The sequence below is a fragment of the Pseudopodoces humilis genome, chromosome 13 (assembly GCF_049639895.1).
Source record: "Pseudopodoces humilis isolate 2021_Gansu_Grassland_sample_001 chromosome 13, ASM4963989v1, whole genome shotgun sequence".
In the NCBI taxonomy this organism is placed as follows: Eukaryota; Metazoa; Chordata; class Aves; order Passeriformes; family Paridae; genus Pseudopodoces; species Pseudopodoces humilis.
In genome coordinates this window covers 10,321,023-10,342,752 of record NC_142212.1, presented here as the reverse complement: position 1 = coordinate 10,342,752, position 21,730 = coordinate 10,321,023, and the positions used below count along the sequence as shown (strand labels likewise).

The following is a 21,730-nucleotide window of genomic DNA, read 5'->3' as shown; positions in this document are numbered from 1 at the left end:
CGTCACTTGCAATAGCTAATGTTACACTCTGAGTAAAGAGACAAATAAAAGCAAACCTGATTAAATTATATGAAGCTTACACAACTCTAGTTGCTTTATTTAATCTCTTTTGGGGATTTTTTTTCCCCCTTCGCAAATTTAACCCCTTGCTTCCCAGGCCAGGCTGAGCTGGTGTGCTCTCAGGCAGGATATATTGAGTTAGGAACTGGAAGTGGACACAGTCCACCCAGCCTGCCACAAGAAATGCAAAATTCCTCCCCTGATACCCTTTTTGATGCCCTTTCCACTTTCCCTCTTTAAGGAAAATCTGTAAGAGCAAGAGCAGAGGTGAGAGAAGAGGCAGGCATCTGCACAGACAGGAAGGGCTGTGCCCCAGGGAGACCTACACGCCTGCTTTGGCTCTGAGCATCCGGAAACCTGAGCTGCAAGGGGAAATCCATGGAAACAGGGTCCCCACCACCCTCCAGAGCTGGGATTAGGGGCTGGGGAAACAGAGCAGGCAGAAGGCCAGGGCCCACGCCGTAGCCATGCTGGCGTACAAGACCAGCACGTGCACTTGCAGTTGGTAAGAGCTTGTTGTGCTGTAATTAGTGACCATGCATCTTGCACCAGGGCCAATTACTTCTCCTAAATACATTGTGAAGCCCACGTCGACATTAATTACTGTGCTGGGTCAGCAGTGAGGGGAAGCGAAGGTCACCCCCCTCCTTCCTCTAATCAAGAGTGGCCTCAGCAGCCCAGCACACGAGAAGCAATTGCTGTGCAATTGCATGCACTAAATTACACAGAGGTGGGGAGGCCAGGAGAAGAGAAGGAGCTGGTTTGGGGAGCAGAGGAAGGATGCCAAGGATGGGCTCTGCATGGGGAAATGGAGCCAAACAAGCAGGCGATGTCAGACAACCCTGCTAAAAACAAGCGACCGGTCAGGCATCAAACAAACCCAATTGAATAAAGCAAGTGCTGTAGAAAATGACAGCAGCAATGATATTAATATAAACATTGATATTAATGTCAGAGAGCACAGTAACCATTTGGCAGCCGGTCCACATCCGCGCCGGCTGCCATGTGGAGAGATGCACCACGCCGGGCCAGCATCCAAGCAAAGCATCTCTCCAGCCCCAGGGCACAGGGGCTCATGCAGGGGACTGTGCAGGGGCACATCCCCAATGTGAAACACTACAGAGACAGACAGACAGACCCACACCTCCATCTCTTTCAGCACAGGGTGGTCTTCTATCCCCGGGAAGAGAACCCGCATGGCGTAGGTGCGGTAATCCAGAAAGGGGATGCCAGCCCCATCCAGGTCATTGGTCAGCTCGTTGATGTCTGTCTGCAGCTCAGCAAAGGCTAGGGTCAGAAAAGCAGGATTAAACAATACATCCTGGAGTCTCAGCACACAGCATTGGCACTCAGCCCCTCACCACACCCCCAGCACCCCACGGGTGGACCCTCCCCAAGGCATGAATATTCTCAGCATTTCTCTTCCTGGCAGGCTGTGATTGCCGTCCCCATCTCACAGATGGAGAAACTGAGCTGCAGAGTGTGGGAATGACATCCCCAGAATAAATGAAGTGGCAGATTTGGGAACAGAACTGCCAGGTCCCAGGGGGGTCAAATCCCCCCTAACCAGCACTTGCAGCCTCCAAGGGATTCTGAGGACAGGGGGAAACAGCAAGGTTTGAACAAAAACAGAGCTTCTTGGGGAAGCCTAAACCACAAGATTGCCCTCATTTTTTATTGACCTAAATACTACTTGAGAGAAGAGCTTGAACACACCCACCCTGGAACCTCCCGATCCCAGCAGAGGCAGCTGTGACTCCCAGGGGAACATGATCCAGGGGGGTCCTGAACCTTTAATTGCACCTACAGGGAAAAGCTGATGGGAGAAGAGTCCTGGAAATGCACCAGGGAAAGGGGTTGGGGTGGGGGAGAAAACCCTCAGAAAAATCAAATTAACAGCACTTTAAAGGGAGCTGAAAGCCAGGCAGAGGACTGCAGGCTCGTCAGCCTGATGAGAAAAAACATACCGTCAGCTTGAAAGGCATGCTATCTTATCTGTAACTAGCGGGACTAGAAAAGAGAAAAGGCAGGGAAGAGATTGTGCCTTTTAATTAAAAGCAGATCCTTTTATCTGCCAGCTGTGGAAGACAAGACACCATCCCCTCCACCGGCTCCCTTCCCTCTCCCTGTCACCAGTGCCATCCACAGGCATGTGGAGGGATGGGGACTTGGGGGAGCAAAGGTTTGTCTTTCTTTCCCCTTTTTATTATCTTGTTTTCGGTGCCTGCTTCATTCGCAGCGTCCGGGCTGGTTGCGGCTGTGGCTGGCAGGGTCGAGGCCTCTGGAGCCAGCGCAGGGGGATAATGGGCAATTAGGTTTTATCAGCAGTATCATACAAGGAATTCTGTCCAATTTCACAGCATCTGTCTGTCACATAATGAGAGATCCACTGCCCACTCACAGGAAGCCTTCGCTACCCTGCTTACTTTCTTTTCTCCTACTTGGAAAAATAGAGAAGAACTTCTTAACTGGAAAAATCCCTAAATCCCATCTAAAATTAGTTCACTTCCACTGACAAAGCAGCTTTTCCCCTTCCCATTCTGTCCCTGAAAGGCAGTGAGGAAAGGGTAGGAGCTCACTGAGCCTTGGAGCAGTAAGAAACTCCCAAAAGGATCCCTCACCCTCTTTGCACTCCAGGGCCACCCGGGACTCCAGGTTGTCCATCTGCAGCTGGAGCCGTTTCAGGGTCCGGTCAGCATCCCGGGACTTGCGCTTGTAGGCGATGAGGACGATGATGATGATGAGGAGGAGCAGGCCGCCACCGCCGCCGATCCCGATGATGGCGGGCAGGGTGAGCAGGCTGTCTGAGTAGATCTGCAGCGTCCCCGGTGAGAACTCGAACCCTCCAGCCTTGATCTGCACCACGGCGGGGGAGAAACAGACCTGCTGTCAGGGAGTATGTGCCACAGGTAGCACTCCCTGCTGTGCCCACCGTGCTGGGAACTGGGGCGTGACTCCCAGCCCATGACATCAATGATGTGGACAAATGCAGGTACGGCAGGGGCTGGTCCGGAGCAGCGTGAGGAGCTTTAATGGCATGCAGCACGCGTGCTGCCAGTGCACATGGAGCAGGCAGAGAGTTTGATGTCTCATTCAAACATTACAGTAACAGATGGGATGGGATGTAAAGCGAGTTTCCCCATGGATGGGGAGCCTGGGGAGGACTGTGCTGGGTCCCTTTTAACATAGCAGAGTCCTGGAGCACGAGCACTGCTGCGCTACAACCCCACAAACAAAGGAGCCTGCCTTGCAGCATGTGCCAGCACTGGGGGGCAGAGGTGGGACTCCCCCCTGCCTTGCACCCAGCACCAGCCAGGCCACAGAAACACCAAGCTGAGTGTGCAGGAGGGTGACAAAGTATTTAGTCCTACCAAACATGGCATTAGGAAGAGGGATGCCTAGGGAGCAGGAAGATGACTCCTGAGGACACTCCTGCACGTACACCTACTATCTGGTCCTCATTCAAGGATGAGCACACAGCAGGGCTGGTGCTGGGATAAAGACTGAAACTCTGAGACACATGAGGTACAAGGAGCAAAGGCACCGGTGTCAGCACTTACTGTGACTTTGTGTTGGCCAGTGAGGTTGGGGGACTCGCAGAGGAGCTGTGTCTCAGAGACCGTGAGGGTGCAAGGAGTGTCGCCGATCAGCACCGTGTAGTTGAGGCGGGAGTTACCAGCAGCTGGTGGGAGCAGGTTCCTGCCCTTTGAGGGAACAAGGAATGAGACTGTCAGTTCTCATGCAATGGGGAATGTTTAAAAAAACCCAACACGCAGCAAAATCTTTGCTCCAGGAGAGACAAAATGCCACCTCCACAGAGGGACACGTCCCTACCTCTGCCCCCAGGCACAGACTCCTTACCTTGAGGATGAGGGGAGAGCTGGGCTTCAGCTCCAGCATCCCTGTGGGGCTGAGCGGCTCAAAGACAGGGTCTGGGTAGTAGACAAAATTGGTGGTGTTGATGATCAGCAGGGCCTGGACATTATCCATGACAAAGCCGATCTCATCCGGGCGGTCACCAAGCTCCGGAGGGCTCCGCACGGGGTTGTCGATGGAGGGAGCGTAGCACACCATGGTGGTGTCATTGTAGACAGTGCAGTTCTGCAGGAGGCATGGAATGAGGTCAGACTCACTCCCAAAAAGGTGGTCAGGATCAGACTCCACAAGGATCTCCTGACAGCAGCAGCTCTGGACACAGGGTTTAGATTTGGAATCTCCTATTCTGTTCTATCAACAGGCATCACACCCCACCCCGGGGCAGAGACAGACTCCTGGATGGATGTGCAAGGAGGGGCAGGCAAGACGTCACTGGGGATGGGCTCTTTCTGTCAATATCGTATGGATGTCCCCCAAACCTCCCACCAGTTTTGAATGCTGAGATGTCAACCCTCTCCTGAAAGCACCTGGCTGGAGGCTCTGCAGAGAGATTGGTGCCTCTCTTTGAGGCAGCAGCCCCTGGACCTCAGCCTCTCCAGACCATCACACTTGAAGGGCAAAAGGTGCATTTTCTGCCATGTGTTGCATATAGACAATATCCCTCCTCTTTGTGCTCTGCCCCCAGCCCCAGGCAGCACCACTTACATTCTCCCTTTCAGAGCTGCAGTACTTGGCCCGGATCCTGGGCTCTTTGATGGTGGCCAGGTTGGTGCCAGTCACAGTCAGCAATGTCCCACCACTAGAGACATGGACACAATGGGTTAGGAAAGGCAGCTTGGCACTGGATCCCCAGATCTAGGAAGGAGGCAGCCCTCATTTCCATCCAGATGCCCATCTGCCCCAGCCTGGATGAGCCACCATGCCCCAGGAATCTCTTATCCCACCCATATGTTGCATGGCTGGCAGGACCTGGCAGGCACTAATGGCAAATCATTTCAGCTGACCCAAGGGCCAACTAGAGATATAAAACCTGGTAATTAGCACTGACATCCCACCCTGTGTGCAGGTTTAGGGCCTGAAGATGGTTCCCAAGCTAAAGCATTCACAACAGGAAAGCATCCCAAGAAGTACAAGTTCCTCTCTGCCACCCTTTCTCCACCACAGAGGCAGTGGGTGACAGGAGAGGCTGAACTCTGCCAGGTTTTCTCCATGACTTGGTGTTAAAAGCCCCTTGGTCCCGGAGACCTTGGCCATGCCCCTGGGGAGCTTGCTCCTTCTCAACAGCCTGGGGGAGGTTTCCCTTGGCACTAGCTCTTAATGGATTCCTTCGCCTCCTCTCCAGCCAATTCAAACCTTTTAGAAAAATATGTAAACATTTCAAAAAAATCCCCCGATGGGAAATATTTTAATTTTATTTGCCGCCGCCAAATGTCAAGCTGAAATTAAGCAGATCCAAAGCACTCTCTGCTCTTGCCCCCTGCCAGGCTGAGCACTGTAGGCCAGGAGTTAGCAGGGCCCTGGTGCCAAGCCATTTCTCACACTCCTCTCGCCACATCTCTGGAGTGCAGCCTGGCAGTTATCTCAGCACTGAGATGTGCCCACCAGGAGCGGGAAATCCTTACGGGAAACACTCCTCCGTGCATCCCACAAGCTCCTTGCAATTCACCTGTTGATGCTCCATTCAGGATCAATCTTCTGGATGGTGGGGTCCTCTGTGTAGTTGTACTTCACCTCTGGGTTGCTCAGCTCTGCCCGGTTGATGTTGATGAGGATGGGGGAGCCGCCGGGGGTGTGCCCCGGGGGAGTCCTGCACCGAATCTCACGGGCGCTTCTCCTGGGGCAGAAACACAACCTGTCAGGGCTGGGCAGGAGGGAGGCCAGGGCAGCCAGGGGCCAGGGCTGCCTGGGAGCCCCCTGCCCCGGCCCCTCTCCCCTTCTGGAACAGCTAAGGGGTGAAGATAGAAAGGAGAAAAAAAAGGAAAAACAAAAATCCAAGAAATGAAACAAAAGGCAGCCAGGAAAGACTGAGCAGCTCCTGAGCATTCCCATCGTGCGGCGGCTGCAAACAGCAGCGATTAGGGCTGATAACCAGTAATTACCGCAGGAAAATATTTAAAGAGCCGCTCCATTATCATCCCTAATCTAAAAATTATCCACTTCATGCCTCAGGGCTTTGTGCTTTTACAGAAAAATCTCTGTTCTTAGGGCTCTTCCTGCAGCCTCTGACACACAGAGGTTTCAAGAGGAGACACCTTTGGCCACCCAGGGGGTTTGGCTCCCATGGTCCCTCCTGGCTTCCTAGCCCAGGCTTCTGGCTGCTGCTCTGTCTGGGTGTCCCACTGCCTTCAAAGGTGCCTGGTGCTGATCCTCCACCACCCTCTGTGTCCCTCACCATGAAAAAGCACAGGGCCGTCCCCCGATGGTCACGGAGACGTTGCTGCCAGCATTGAGGTGGGTGCCTTCGATGGCGATCCAGGTGCCACCAGAGAGAGGACCCCGGGCTGGGACAACACGGGAGAAAGTGGGTGTCTGTCAAAGGAAAAGGGCATCCCTGGAGTCAGACAGGCTGGGAACTGAAAACCACACCCCCAAGCAGCTTCAAGCAGGTGACAGGGCCACAGAGGAGAGGGACCTGTCAGACAGCAGCCAGGCATAGTACTAAGGCCTGGCAGTGCCAGCAGGACAGCGGGGAAGCAGAGCAGTGGCAGCCTTGGAGAAATCCAATCATCATGACTCAATGCCTGACCAGAGAATCCCTGCCTGCCCCTCAGGAAAATTATGGCAAATTTTCCAGCTAAGCCAGAAAACCACCCAAAACCACCCAGCATCACCTCCCACTTGAGGTGACAGACCTGTCCCCGGCACGGGGCTTACCACAAAGGTGAAGGTCTTGGGGGATATGGCCCGGTAGCTGGGCGTGCAGTCACGGATGCACACTTCTACCCGTGCCTCATGCACCTTGCTCAGGCTGGCATCTCCGATTTCACACACAATCCTAAGAGATGAGAGTAGGGAGAGATCAGTGTCACCAAGACACTCCCTGTGCAAAGCAGAGGTCTTAGATGCCAGCAGATCCATGAGAAACCAAGTGTCTGGCAGGTGACACTGCCAGCCCTCAGAGAAGCTTCCCCAAAGCCTTTGAAGCTCTTCCCAGAACAACCATAACCAGCAGGTACTTCCCTCCCAGTTCAGCCCAGTCAGCTCTATGACTTTTGCAGCCACGGGCAGCATTTGAACACCATCACTGCTGTCCCAAAGCCTCCTGAGGTGATTTGGAGCACACCCAGCCCTCGCCAGGCACTCACTGCTCGGCGCTGATGTACTCGCTCTCGATGGGGATGCACACCACTTTGCCCACTCGGACACCCCAGCGAACATCTTCAAACTTCAGGCCCAGGTTCTCGCCAGTGATGGTCAGACGGGTCCCTCCTTGTCTAGGGCCGGTCTCAGGGAACAACTAGGAGAGAGCATACTCTGTCACAAGGATGCAGAGCCACAGGGACACCTCACTCAGGCAGGCTGCAGCCCAGGCAGCTGCAGGATGTGTGTTTCAAGCAGCAAGGAGCAGACAGGTGATGAGAAATGCCAGCACATCTGTAAGTGGCCCACAGAGCAGGAAAGACCTCCCCAGTGACAGCTGTATCCACAAAATCCCCCTAGGAACAAGCCAGGAGATGTGAGATGTGTCCAAGCAGAGGGCTGGGATATGGACACCCTGCTACAGACACAGCCATCTCCTAAGTGACAAGGACACAAGAGTTGAAGGAGACAGGGCAGCACCAGCCATGGCTCCAGCTGAACTGGCAAGGAAGCCCCAGGATGTGCCTGGCTTTTGGCCAGATCCCAGGTGCCCAGGGATGAGATTCCCATGTCCAAGATGTCCTCAAAGGAGAAAACATCTCCAAAAGGTCCCTGCAGAGGTGAAATGGCAGGAAATGTGTTTCTCTTCACCAGCAAACCCTTTGCTGAGGCCAGTTGGGAAGGGACGGGACCTCACCACAGCACCACACCTCATTTACCAGGATGATGTCCAATAAAGCAGACAGGTGTGGCCTGACAGACAGTGGCAGAATGAGGGATGAACAGAGGTGTGGGCCCTGTTCCAAGGTATGTGGGGATGCTGCCTCCAACCAGGCAATTACAGGCAGTTTTACATCAGTGATTGCTGGCCCTGAGGTCAGGTGCCCACCTGCAGCACTAACTGGGATGAATGGCAGAGCTGCAGTGGGCCCAGGGACACAACTGGGTCCCCAGTGACACGAAGACACATCAGAGGAGAAGGAAGCTGCAGGCAGCAGGAGAGGGGAATGCGGTCTGGGTCAGTCCAGGAAGAAATCACATCCTGACCCAGGGGAAGGGATGGTTCTGTTGCAGGTGATAGCCTCCTCTGCTCTCCTGGCTGAGATCCTCTCTAGCACTGGCAGGCACCTCTGCCTGCACTAAGCCCAGCTCCTGGACAGGTTCAAGCCATAACCAAGCACGTGTAAGCTCCTTGCATTCTTGGCAAATCTGGGCAGCCTCAGCCCTGGGGCCTGAGCCAGGTGGATCATCCTCCTCTTCCTCCTTCTCCTCCTTGTGAAGAGCTCATTCCTAAACATCATCTCAACAGCAAGGAAAAGCAGATTTTCTTTTGAAAGAGCTGAGGGTGGGAAACATGCAGCAGTAGACACTGTCCACATTGTCAACCCTGTTGGACCTCATGGAGCCAGCGGCTGTTTTCACACAGTCCCACTACAGCCATTGCCACTGGAATTAACTTCTGCCCTCTGGATTCACACTGGGCTGGTGCCCTACAGCACAAACTAAAGACAGGAGCACCCAGTCCCCTTGCACAAAGGAAGGACATGTCCCAGGCCAGTATCAGAGCCAGGACTGGTGCCTGAGCCCTGGGTCATGCTGAGGCAGTCACAGCTCACTATTTACACAGCAACAAAACCCTCCGGGGCTGTGGGGAACCACTGTTTGCCTAAACCTTGTTCAGCCCCTGCCCAAGTCTGGGATTGGAGCTCGTTCTAGCAGCTGCAGCCAGCATCAGGTTGGGTCTTCCCCTGAAAAAAAGCTCTGGCAAGAAGCGGCTGTTTGTTTGGTGTTTCTAAATGAGTGTTAAAAGCTGCTCCGGCGTGTTCGATTCCTCCTCCTCCGCAGCAAAGCTGACAAGGGGCACGCGTTCAGGGAGGAAGGAGCCCGGGAATGAAATGACATAGTTGGCCCAGCACAGGGAGGTCACAGCTAAACAAGGTGTGTGGGAGGGGGGAGCTGCCAAGGAGAGCAATAAGTGCTCAAACCCCCCCCTTTCCCCCCTCCACCTCCGGACCCCTGGCCCCAACAAACAATGCTGCTTTTCTCCTAATTGGTTTCATAGGGTCTTTTTACATCAACAAGCAAACAGCTCCAGTGGGTTCAAGCAGCTGGCTTACTCCCAGCTCCGGTGACCACAGCATGGCCAGGAGGTGCAGAGGCCAAGGGGTACCCCCTTCCCAAGGGAAAGGATGTCCCTCTGAGGGTCACAGTGGGCACTAGGCAAGACACCCCAGAGGTTTGGAAGGAGCTTGTCCCCACCACTGAGCAATGAGTAAATGATCCCTCACCCCAAGGTGAAGAATCATGGTCATCTCCCAGCCCAGCCCTACCACCCATGAAGACACCTGCGCTCCAGTGAGCTGGGCAGGAAGGAGGTTCCAACTCCCCATGAAACCACTGTAGGAGACTCTTCCCCACTGGCCTATGCTGCCCTCTCTGCATTAGGCTTTCCTCTGGATCATCTGCAAGCATGCCCACAGCCCAGATGTGGGACTGGGGTAGTGGGAGGCAGCAGGCAACAGGCAGGCTACAGGAGCAGATCACACCAACAGCTACTGCACATCCGCACCGACCGCCACCTCCCAGGGCACTAAGGCAGAGCAGCGCCAAGGTCAAACCCACCTGCTAACAGATCTGCTCCTGCTGCACCTGCAATTACTGTAAAATTTCATAATGATTCAGGGTGAGAGAGCTGTTACCATCAGCTCTGGACCAACTGCTGTTCCCAATGCTGGGCACCATCAGCTGCTGGGAAGCTGCTGTGAGTGGTGTGTGTGTGTAAATGCCTGCAGCCCTGCTTACCTGAACACAAGAGGACAAGGGCACAGCTTACAGCAAGGCCACCCTGGCCATGACCTGCCCCACAGCATTCTCAACTCCCATCATCCCTAGGGGTCTGGATTTGGGAATTTCAGCCTGAGCACTATGGGAATCTGACAGGGAGCCCTGCAGCTCTGCACACAACAGCAAACCTCCACGTAGGGATGCAGGCTCTGAGGCTCGATCCCACTTCCTTGGGAATGGATCCCTTCTCCTGCCAGCACCCCACCAGCCCCAGGCAACTCTGCAGGCGGTACTTTTGAAGGCAGGGCTCTTTGCAGGCAGGGACGTGCCCAGCAGGGCTGTTCCCCCCTCTCTCCACATGGCTGCCACCCAGCACACTGCAGGGCCCATCCATGTGAGAGGCAGGCAGCACACACTGGGAAAAGCCAAAACTCTCATTTCCAGCCCTCATCAGATAAGGCAGCGAAACCCAAACAGATCAGATCCTGTGCTAAGACTCCAGTAATTAACACCATCGAGGCACGCCAGCCGTGGGTTAGCAGAAGGTATTCAGCTGAAATACCCACCAGTCCCTCCTTGTGAACCTGGATCCCAGCCCAACAGACATGTGAATATTAATATACACAATCTTATAAGCAAAGGTCATAAAAGCTGTCAGGGAAATGGGATGATGATGATGAACGACTGGCCCCAGTGCACGTGGCAACACAAGAAGCAACGTAGAGCTTCCCTGGATCCCTCAGTCATGTGCAGGAGGGGTTGGAATTTTGGAAATGAGCCAGAAAGCCCAGTGCATGGGGGTGGTGCAGAAATGAAAGTGGTGATAAAAAACACTCAAGTACTAAACACGGAGTAGATCTGGCTGCTGTGAACTGCTGCTGGAGAGCCCCATCCACATCCCCAACTCCATCCCCCATCGCAGTCTTTCGGCACAGGGCATCACCACCCACCCTTCCCCACATACCTTGGTGATCTTGGGGTCGGTGCAGCGGCTGTTGCCGCTGCTGGCGTGCATCCAGCTGTTCTCGTAGGCCAGGCAGTGCTGGCGCAGGGAGCAGCGCCGCTCCGACACGCACCAGCCGCACTCGAAGCGCGGGTCGGCCTTGAGGCACAGCCCGCAGCTCTCCCGCAGCGCCGAGCACTTGTACAGGTGGGCTGCAACGGCAGGAGGAGGGCAGGGTCAGGGTCACCCCATGGGCAAAGGTTTTGGGGGAAAAAAGGCACCTGCTCTAGTTCCTTCCCACCAACTCCCAGTGGGACAAACCCCCACAGACAGGAGCCAGCAGCACCCTGGACTCAACACCAAAGCAGAGTGCCTCCCAAAGCTTCTTGGAAAAAGCCTCTTGTTTAGAAACCCATCAAAGCACTGGTGCAAACTGTGCTCAGAGCCAGGTGAGGGGGCACAGGGCCAGGTTCTGTCCCATCCCTCACTCACCCTGGATGTTCTGGGGGTTGTCAATGACGAAGTTCCCATTCCAGACCACAGACAAGTTAACGGGCAGGTCACTGATGTCATTCCCTTCATAGAAATACTGCAGGAGGAAACAGAAGGAGGCAGAGCCTGTTAATTACTGAGGCAAAACATCCTCGTGGTGAGGGGCATAGAGACACACACAATCCCATTACATGGAAGTCTCCCATTAGCCCAGAGGAGAGGGATGGGGTCCTGGCTGGGACTTGCTGGCTAGGAACAAACAGGTCTGACAGCCACTCATCAAAGCATCAGTCACAGCACACGGAACCAGTGGGCTGGACTGACAAAAAAAGATAAAACAGCAAAACATAGGGCTTGTAAATAGACCCAAAGCCCATCAACTCAAAGGTCTAAAGCTACTGTAGCTGGAAGAGGAAGAAACATACGGTACCTCTGCAGCACAGATGTACTTCTCCCCACACGTCTCCCAAGCCCTTCCCCATCTCCTCCCCACTCCGGGGATGCTCAGTTGGATATTTGGGATTATGGTCATCACTAGTGAAGCCTGGGGAGGACAGGCTGGGCACATCACAGGAGTGGATTCAGTAGTCACCCCTGACAGCCAGTGGTAGGATGTCCCTCACAGTCCCCTCCAGCCCCATCACCCATAACAGAATGACATAAAGCTGTGGCCGTATGGCTGTGGGTAGGACAGAGCCGAGGACCACCTCAGTGCCACACTAGCCCTCAGAAAGATCTCAGGAGAGAGCACTCCTCTCCTCCACACCACACCCCCAGATGCCCCACTCCCAGCTCCACACTGTGCTTGGACATCAGGACATCAGCTGCACTCCATTTCAGGACTGGGACCACCATCCTGAGTTTCATGTAGGAAAGTAACACCAGGGAACCCTACCCCTCCAGCCTTAGGGGACCCAAAACTCAGGCCCTTGGACCTGCTGCTGTCCAGACATATCCACCTTCATTTTTCTTCCAGCCTGGCCAGTGCCTTCTCCCCACCCAGACCCCTCTCCCCTGCCTCAACATCTGGGTCCCAGCCCCAGCAGCACCATCAGTATTCCCTGCAAAGCCCCTGCATGCAGACAGAGAGGTTTAATCGATACGGAGGCAGGAAGGCATTTGGAACCATCCCTGACAGCTAATGACCTCCTTCGGCAAGAGATTCCCCGCTCCTCGCCTGAGAAAATGACAGGCGTGTCAGGAGAGATTAAATGAATGATTCATGGGTTGCTGGAGTTTGTTAGAGAGCAGCGGATGCACCGGCAGTGGTTCGCCCGGCCTTGGGCTGCCCACAGCCCTGCCACCACCTCCAGCCAGTCCCAGCACCACCTTTCACAGCCCCAGGCCGTGCCAAGAAAAGGTGGCCTCAGCATCTCCAGCCCTGCCTCAGCTGCTGCCCCACACGGGACCCTCTGCAGTGGGTCTGTTCTTCTCAATCCCTCCACAAGGCCCAGGTATATGGCCCATGAAGGAGGCCAGTGTGCCCAGGAAAACAACACTTCAGTCTTCTCACCTGACCATCAAAGCTGGTCCCTTCTGTGCTGAGTCTCTCCCAGACAGCAGTCCAGCATCAGACACAGCACCAAAATGGGGCACACACCCAGTGTGAGACCCGGCTGTGGCAACACACCCCTCCCTCAGCGCTACAAAGTGCCAGTGAAAGCCAAACCTGGCCCTCCATTACAGCTTTTTAGTGGTGATCCTTTGTCCACGAGCCACCCCACCCAAACGCAGGGTGGAAGACCCCAAAGTGCAGCCCTCCCCAGGGAGGAAGGCTGCTGCTGGTCAGCTGTACACAGCAGTTGTCAGACATAACACACCCAGCTGCAAATCCAACAGCTCCACCACCTTTCTACAGGTAGAGACCCCAAACACAACACCCCAGACACAGCACCTCTCATTGTGTTTGCTCAGACGACCTTCACCACATCTCCACCGCGTACCACCTACCACCAGAGCCTCTCAGCAACGCTCCTGCTACCAGGACTGGGAAGATGAAGCCAGAACTTGGCTAGGAGTCCAGATCTGTTCACCTTGCCCTATCCTACTCCCACCCAAGGATATTCACAACAGAACCACAATGAGGAGCTGGCCAGACCTGTAGCAGTGAGCAGAGACCATTCCCTGGCAGCAGGAGGGAGCACATGCTGGGGAGGGTGGTGGCAGCGCCAGAGCAGAATTTAGCTGTGACGAGCCACGTGGCAGAGTAAGTGAAATTGGCATTTTCAATTTGTACTCTGACATGTCTCATTTGGGGCCCTGGCATCTCGGGAAGGCATCCAGCCTGCAGCTGTCCAAAACACTTATTTGCATCTCTCTGCCCCGGCTGCTTTTGGAAATTAGTTCTTCTGGGAGGTGGGCTGGAGGAAGAAGAATAGGGGGAGAGGGAGGGAGACCATTAACTCTTCATGCACCGGTCCTGAGACAGCAAGAGGCCAATTGCATGAGAGACTGTCTCCCTCTGGGAAAGGACACAGTACTGAGGATGCTGAATTTGCAGTGGCAGGGAGCTGGAGCGGACAGCGGGGAGCAGGGGGAGCACAGGACTGTGTGAAGGGAAGTGGCAGAGCAGGAGTCATTGCCTCAGCTGGTGTTCAAAGTGTGGGATCACCAAGGGAACATGGATATCAATGAAAAATGTGTCCTCTGCATCTGTGTGCCTGTCAGCAGCCTCTAACCTGCCCTGCAGAGACAGCAGTGGATCTGTGGCCTGGATACTGTTCCTGGTCCCTGTAGAATGCTGGAGCTGGAGTCAGGACTTGGCTGCACACAGGCAGGGGCTGCAGCTGCAGGAGCTCTGGGCTTGGCCTACTGGGACTTGAAGATCCATCAGATCCCTCTCTAATTTCCAAAGCATCTTGTATTTTGAAAGGTCTTTCCAAAAGGCCTCCTCACAACAGCCCTCATCACAGTGCAAGCACAAAAGTGGCCTCTCCACCCATGGGCACAGCCACAGCCAGAGAGGCAGCAGCATCCAAGTAAAGCAGCAGCCACCTTCCAGCCCTGAAGGTCCCACAACTGGTGGGGATCAGGCAGGGGGTGCTTACCAATCTATCCATCCTATGGGATCCAAAAAAGAGCTCACAGACAGCCAACAGGTTTCATCACACTGGCTCCTCCCTGTTCGGACCTAACATGGTGTTAAACACCCATTAAACACTTAACTGTTATTAATCTCCCAGTTAATCAATCCCAGTGGCTGACAGCAGACTGGGATGACCAGCAGGAGATAGGCCAGGATGGGTGTGAGTGGGGGGATGCACCTACCCAGGCAGTCCTGCCATCAGACCATCTTTCACTCTACAAAGGTGCCCAGGACCCCCAGCTGTGCCGAAGGATGATTTGGCTTGGCAGCTGCCATGAGAACAAGCTATGGGAAAGGGATGTTTGCTCTGGGAGCAAAAAACAGGCACAGCCTGAGAGCAAACCAGTGGTGCCCAAAAGTGGTGTGCTGTGATGCAGCACAGCCCACAGAAGGGGATGGGAGAAAAGATGTCATCAAGTGAGTCAGCAGCTGAGATGAGAACTGCCTGGCTCCTTACCTAACCCAGCCAGCCTCCCTGTCCCTGCCTAAAGAGCTTACAAGGCGAATGTGGAAGAGATGACAGAGGATGTTTCAGCCCCACCCACCTGGATACTGGTCTTCCCAGCAAGGATTCCTTCTGCAGAGCTGCAGTTCAGGCAAGAGAACTTGTCGCTGAGCTTTTCTCAAGGCTCTTTACCCAAAACTTATCTCAAGCATCTTCCCAAGTAACAACCACCAACCTCATGTTCTTTTCACGTCTCTGATTCTCACATCCACCCTGCCCCCATGCAGGGAATGCCACCAGCCCTGCCCACAAGGGCTGTGGCTGTCACATGCCCTGAAAGTCCCAGTTTTGATTCTAGCAAGCCCACTGCTCACACACCCACCAGTTAGCAGCAAGAGGCACCGAGAGCTACCCAGTTTCCCTTGGGATGAGAGATTCAGCACTGAGCAGGTGCCTCTAGGGAATCACACAGGGGACACAGCTGCAGCTAGCAGAAAACACCCCAAATCTGTGGGCAGATCACACTGAGATGCACTCTGGGATGCTCCTGCAAATGCCATGCCAACTGGACAAGGCACTAGCCCTTCCCATCGCAGAGGAGGCAGGGCAGCCCCACAGCCATCACACCTCTTTCCACAGTGCATCCATCCTTCTTCATCCACAACCTGCCCAGCCCATCCCTGGGGAAGGCAGCAGAGGGGCTGTTCCTCTGCAAGCAAACCCACACATCCAAATTTCCTGTGCAACCCCCCTCACTCCCACATGCACCATCCCCCTGGGCTGCATTTCTGGAGGAGCGCTTGGGCTGCAGCTGTGTCCTATTTTTCTGTAGTTGATGACCTCAACTCCTTCCCCGCACTACGGGGACGGCAGTAATGTACATCGCGTCTCGCCAGGGCTCAACTGCAATTCATCATTATTTTATCTGCTGGAATTTAATTGGATCCTATCAAACTCTCCTGATACTCCCTTTTCACTTTAAACACTGCTGCAGGAAAGATAAATGTAGGCACCGCTAGGACAGAGCGCGGCTTTGTTGGCGAACGGAGCTGGGGCTGTGGGCTCCAATCCTGCTTCCCTCTCCATGGCTGGTTAATTAGAGATACATATACTGGAGGTGTGCAGTGCTCAGAACAGGGCATGTGTGTATGATTTATGTTCCTCTATAAATATACCCTGGGCCGAGTAAAATACCGTCATCCGCACAACAGCACAACTTGACAGTAACGCTCAGCCTCTGATTCTGCATCTCCTTTTTCTCTTTTCACATGGATCTCCTCCTTTCCTCCCCCATCACACACAAGCTTCTTCACCTGGATTCTTCTTGCCTCAAATCTAGCACGGTATGAGAACCTGAGACCCTGGGAATATGTCAGAGCAACACTCAGGTTCTACAGCAACAAAAAAATACCCAGAAAACACAAATCTGAGAGGTCTTACTTCACTCCCCAGCATCCACACTTGGGGCTAGGCTTCAGCATCCACACTGGGGTACCACACATGTGCCCACCCTGCCAGCCCAGCTTGCTCTGCACCCACATCACTGTGTCCCAGCAGTAATGCTCACTCCAGGGTGAACATCCCAACCCAAGTCTAGCCAGAGGGCAGGAACCTCCACAGCCACAGCAGAAACAGTGGGCAAGGTGGGCTCTCCATGCCAGGGCCATGGGTGAGAAAGGAACCAAAAGGGAGCCAGGGAGGTGACACAGCTGCTCCTCACCACGTGGGGCTCTGGTTAAAAAGAAAGGGAAATAACTGAGGCATGACGCTTAATTTAAAGTGCTGAGCTCGTGAAAAGGAGATCAGGGGTTCTTCCTATTTATACATTTAAAGAGAAAGAGCAGCTCTGGGGATATTTCTGAAGAGGAACACTTTAGAGAGAAAAAGTCAAACCCTTGACAGTGAGAAACACCTGTAGCCATTTTGCAAAGGCCAGGACTAAATCAGATCAAGTCCAATGTTACAAGCATGAGTGCAGATTCGGGACTGTGGCACTTTTCAACTGCAAAACTGTTTCATTTCTGCAGAAATCAAGAGGATGAACTCTGTGGAGGAATGTCAGATGGGAAAGAATAGGCAAAGGCAAGCGGATATTTGGAAAATTAATCTCAGTGGCATCAACCTTATGCATTAAGACAGGTGACCATTTCTCCATCCTCGGCTCCAAAAAAGCAAGCCTGGAAACGTCTGCCTCCGGAAGATTAAAAGCAATCAATTCGCAAAAATTACTTTATTGGCAAAGATCTTAATTTTCTTAGTTAGGCTTGTCTTTCTTTTTTGCATCTTTACATGTGGAAAACCATTAGGGTTGCTTTCCTCTTCAAGAGCAGAAAGAGACCAAAGTGAGGAGGCAGAAAAGTCCTTTCAGCTTGGTTTATGGCCTGGGATGCTGGGGAATACCAGAGCTGGTCTATTTGAGTTTGCCAAAGATCTATTGGGTGTTTCAAACAATGTTTATAGTCAACACTCAGATCTTAATGAATGGACTGCTGAATATTTAACCAAGATGTCCTTTCTTCAAAGTGCTAACAAGTCATTGGAGTTTGACAAGCACTAAAATAAAAGACAAAGTGTTTTAAGGGGTTTGACTTATTATGCCTTCATTCACCAGTGATTCAAGGAAAGCATCCCTAATTCCATGGAGTATTTAACCTCTTGTTTAGATCCCACTGAACTCCTGGAAACACTATGTGCTTAAATGCCTTTTGGCATCCATCCTTCACTTGCTGGCTGGGAAGATGTCATCCTTTTCCTATTTCTCTCCTCACCAGTGTTCTCCACACCAAAATCCTAACCCAAAGGATGAAGTGCAATGGAAGAAGCCATTGGGCCATGGCTGGGAGAGCCTGAAGCACTATCAAGCAGACAGATGGACTGCAAAAAGGCACAAAGGAGGCAAACACCACACAAGTGTGAATCTGAATCCCCCACACCATAATGCAGCCTGGCTCAATGCCCTCAACCATTAAAGCAGGCAAGCAGACCCTGAAAGCAAAGCAGCTTCTTTCAAGTCAAAACTCTCTTTTTCTCTTTGTGAAGCTACCCTGCACCCAATAGCCACATCTCCTGCCCCAGACTGCAGCCCCATGGAGCTGCTTCTATCTGCTCCCCATGCACCTCACAACACCACACACATGCCCTTCTGACAATCTGTGCTGTTTTCATGGCATCCCTGACAATTTCCAGGTCAAACACCCACCACTGTCAGCCCAGGATAAGGCACTGGTTACAGATGTCCTATTCCTGTGGAGAAGAGCTGCAGAGGCCATGCAGCTCATGGCACCAATCCTGGCAACTACAGCATCCCTTGGGAAACACAGGGAATGCACTGTGCTTTAAACCTTCCCTTCCTGCTTGACAAGTTGAAACATACTGGGGAGAAATGAGTCAACATCATTCAGACCCTCTCTGCAAGCTCCACCTCTGTTATATAAAAGCTCCCCCCTGGCACAGGCACCTCTCCCCAACACCCCACAGGAGCCATCAGGCTGCTGCTGTCAGCACTGTGCAGCCACAGCACTTCCCTACAGGGAGCATCCTGCAGCACACACATCCCAAACTGCTTTGTAATAAACTCAGACAAACCCCACACTACAGAACTGGGCAGGAGACAGCTGCCAGCTCCAGGCAGAGGAGACCTAGCAGGAGGCTGGATTGCCTGCATAGCTTCCCTCCAGGACTGCTGCCCAGGGCAGGAGGCAACGGCTCAGGACGTTCCTCCTGTCCAAAGGTTCTGCAGCCCTGGGATCACTGGAGGAGGGAGGGAGCCAGTGCTCATCTTCAATGGCTTCTAAATGTCACTTGTGCCACCAAAGGGAGCAGGGATCAGCACTGGTGTTAGGCTGCAAATGAGCTTTCACAGTATGAGAGATGAAAAACAAATTTTAAAAGGATTAAATGGGAGAGCAAAGGGAGGGGGTGGCTCCAATCAGATGAGGGTAGGTCAGTGTAGAGCACAGCGGGCAGCTGAGGAGCTGGGCAACAGCAGCTCCCAGTGGGGCTATTAGCACCCAGGGTGGCTTTGTTCATGGGCCCGGTGCACAGGGAGAGGCACACACAGCTCACCCAGGGCTGCTAAACCCCCTCCCACTTAGGGGATAAGGTGCCTGGAGAGGGCAGAGAAGGCAGAGATGCCTGCAGGAGAGAGCCAAAGTGACAGGGCTGCAGGGGGCAAGGACACAGAGGCAAGGAGCAATGCAGGGAGCACGGGATGGAGGGCAGGGAGGGGAAGGAGGCAGCTGCTGGTCATATCAGGGATAGAGTCAGGAATGGAGAGAGGCTGCAGGGGAGGAGGGGAAGCACTTGCAGGGGTGGCAGGCACAGCTGCATGTGGAGGGCTCCATGTGTGCAATGGGACACAGAGGTGTTACCTCCTTCCCGCCTGTAAAATGGGATAGCTCGGTGTTGGGGGGGCCCAGCACATCTGGGCCCAGCTGGCTCCAGTCCAGGCAACTTTCTTCAACTTTGCAAACCCAATTTCCTTGGAAGTGGCTCCTAAAGCCTCGTGGCTTCAGCATTGATCCTATCTGGAACAACCCCAAGCAGCCTCCCAACACACCTGGGGGTAGTGTCAGGGAGCCCCCCTCACATCCCACAAGCAACAGAAACCCCCATTATCTGCCCCCAAGAGAGCAAAACTGCCCCGGGGTGGTCCTGGGGCAGGCAGGAAGGAGCAGCCCACAGACAGGGGGAGCCAAGGAGAGCTGCTGTCACACTCACCGAGGTGTTCTGGCACTGGATGCTGGTGCTGTTGAAGCGCAGGGCAGTGACGCGGGTGGTGCTGCCGGGGATGTGGAAGATGCACTCGTAGTTGCGCTGGCCTGACTGCGGCTGGGGCAGGTTCTTGGCCGTCAGGGTGATGGGTTTCACCACACCCACAGGGATGTAGATCTGGGTGGAAGGCAGGATCTGAGGGCAGTCCTGCAAGGGGAACAAGAGGCAGATGACGAGACAGGAACACTGTACAGCCTCCCCCAGCACCCCTGTGACCCTCTCCTGGCTGACAGGCTTGGCAATGCACTGCAAAAACACCACCCTGAGCATGTGCTTGGGAAAATCCTCACGTGCAGCAACCCCAAACCAGCATCCTGTGCTTGCTCTGCCCAAAGCCCTGATGACAGGAAAGAAGAGCACAAAGGAATCTGGTGGCAGGGCAGTAGAATGTTTCCTACAGCTCAGGTTCATTTAGGTGGGAGGTGGGGAGAGGATCCATCTCTGGAATCCATAACCTGCCACTGCAACAGCAACACGTGTTTGGGCCAACTTGTAACAATATGGACTTCAATGCCATCACTGCAGCCAGTAGGTTTTCAAGTTAATGCCCATTGGACTGAGCGTTGTCAAGCTACCTGCTCAGCCCTCCTGCTTCCCTTACAGCCCCCATCCCCCTTCGTAAGTGGAGAGAAAAGCCTTTTCCCTCTTTGATACAGCAATGTGCTCCTGCAGTGTGGCAGAAAACCTGCTCTGCAGCAAATTTTGCTGCTGCTGCTTCTATCTGCACCAGCTCGAAGCAGTGTCACCCCACCCAGCCCGGCTGCAGGCTGCCCAGCAGACAGTGACTCCAGCCAGAGGATGTTGCTGAGTCTGAGCTGGAGAGGAAAGCACCTCCCTGCCAGCCCCTGGGGAAGGAGACATTGGGAGGGCAAAGCACTCCACTTTTAATAGCTGCGGGCTCCCAGCTGCTCCAGGGGAGCTGGTGACTCTTGTGCACAAAGCACAGGGGAGCAGGAGGGAGCAAAAATAAATGAGCTCAGGCAGCAAAACAGCTCTGCAGCCCCGGCGGGTAACACTTCGGCAACAGCAGCCTGATGCAATCCCACACCGGCTTTGTGGAGCTGGGCAGAGGTCTCACACCTACAGCAGCTACTCCTGGGAGTGTTGGCTTGAAATAACATGGAGAGGGAATAACATGTGAGCTGCTTTAAAAACAGAAATGCAGTGGACACAGCTGCTCCACTGCTCTCACAAAGCTTTCAGGGGCCACAGTGCAGCTGCAGGGGCAGCTCTGGCCCCAAGGCCACCAGCAGCCATGTGTGACCAAGGCTGCCCAGCTGCCTCCTACCATCCTGCAGCAAGCCAGGCCAAACCTTGCAAAGTGCCAGGCTCTATGTCATCCAGTATGATTAATTAACTTTCAAACAATGCAGAGAAAAGAAAAATAAACTGTTTCATTTAGTGAATCTTGACAGAAAAACGCAACTACTTTTACTCTTTGGGTTTTCTGTTCTTCACAAGTTTGTATTCCCCAAAAGCACAGTTTTCAAGAGAAGAAACTATTTATCTCCAAAACATATGAAAAAAAAATAAAAGCTGAGAGGAACAGTAGTGTTACTCCCAAACCAGAGATGGCAACAGGGCTGGGGCAGCCTGGGGATGCTGGGCACTGCTCTGCCACCTCCCTGCTCCATATCATGGTTGTCACTCTGCAAAGTGGGGCTTCAGTTTCCCTCCACGCCCCACAGTGGGGAGACACCTCCATTTCCATGGAGTGTCCCCATGACTGCATGGTGGTTGTTCCCCACCAGTTCCCAGCTTGGAAGTGCTGTCAGAAGAAGCAGCCCCTGCCTGCTTCATCTCCTCCACATTGCAGGGGAACCCCATGGGTGGCACAAGCCTTCCCCACTGGGCACACACACACGTGCCAAGCATTAACTCCTGGCTCACTCTCCAACACTTCCATCTCCTCTTTTTTCAGTAATTGCTGCCCAGCTGGGGTGGTGGGTAAGTCCATGCCCCCTGGCTGGGC

At 53.7% G+C, this 21,730-nt stretch overlaps 1 protein-coding gene across 4 annotated transcripts in view; it reads right to left on the bottom strand.

The window, feature by feature from the left end:
• The window catches only part of PLXNA1 (plexin A1), a 115,570-nt gene that overhangs the window by 26,773 nt on the left and 67,067 nt on the right, over window positions 1–21,730 (bottom strand). For all 4 annotated transcript variants that reach the window (XM_088061634.1, XM_005522067.3, XM_088061633.1 and 1 more), the window contains exons 10-21: window positions 19,705–19,905; window positions 11,456–11,552; window positions 10,985–11,175; window positions 7,242–7,393; window positions 6,811–6,931; window positions 6,329–6,465; window positions 5,603–5,770; window positions 4,642–4,735; window positions 3,922–4,161; window positions 3,621–3,764; window positions 2,682–2,916; window positions 1,205–1,347 (exon numbers count right to left, since the gene is read on the bottom strand). In XM_088061634.1, the coding sequence (XP_087917760.1) occupies window positions 1,205–1,347; window positions 2,682–2,916; window positions 3,621–3,764; window positions 3,922–4,161; window positions 4,642–4,735; window positions 5,603–5,770; window positions 6,329–6,465; window positions 6,811–6,931; window positions 7,242–7,393; window positions 10,985–11,175; window positions 11,456–11,552; window positions 19,705–19,905 (1,923 nt within the window). The remainder of the gene's footprint in view (window positions 1–1,204; window positions 1,348–2,681; window positions 2,917–3,620; window positions 3,765–3,921; window positions 4,162–4,641; window positions 4,736–5,602; window positions 5,771–6,328; window positions 6,466–6,810; window positions 6,932–7,241; window positions 7,394–10,984; window positions 11,176–11,455; window positions 11,553–19,704; window positions 19,906–21,730) is intronic.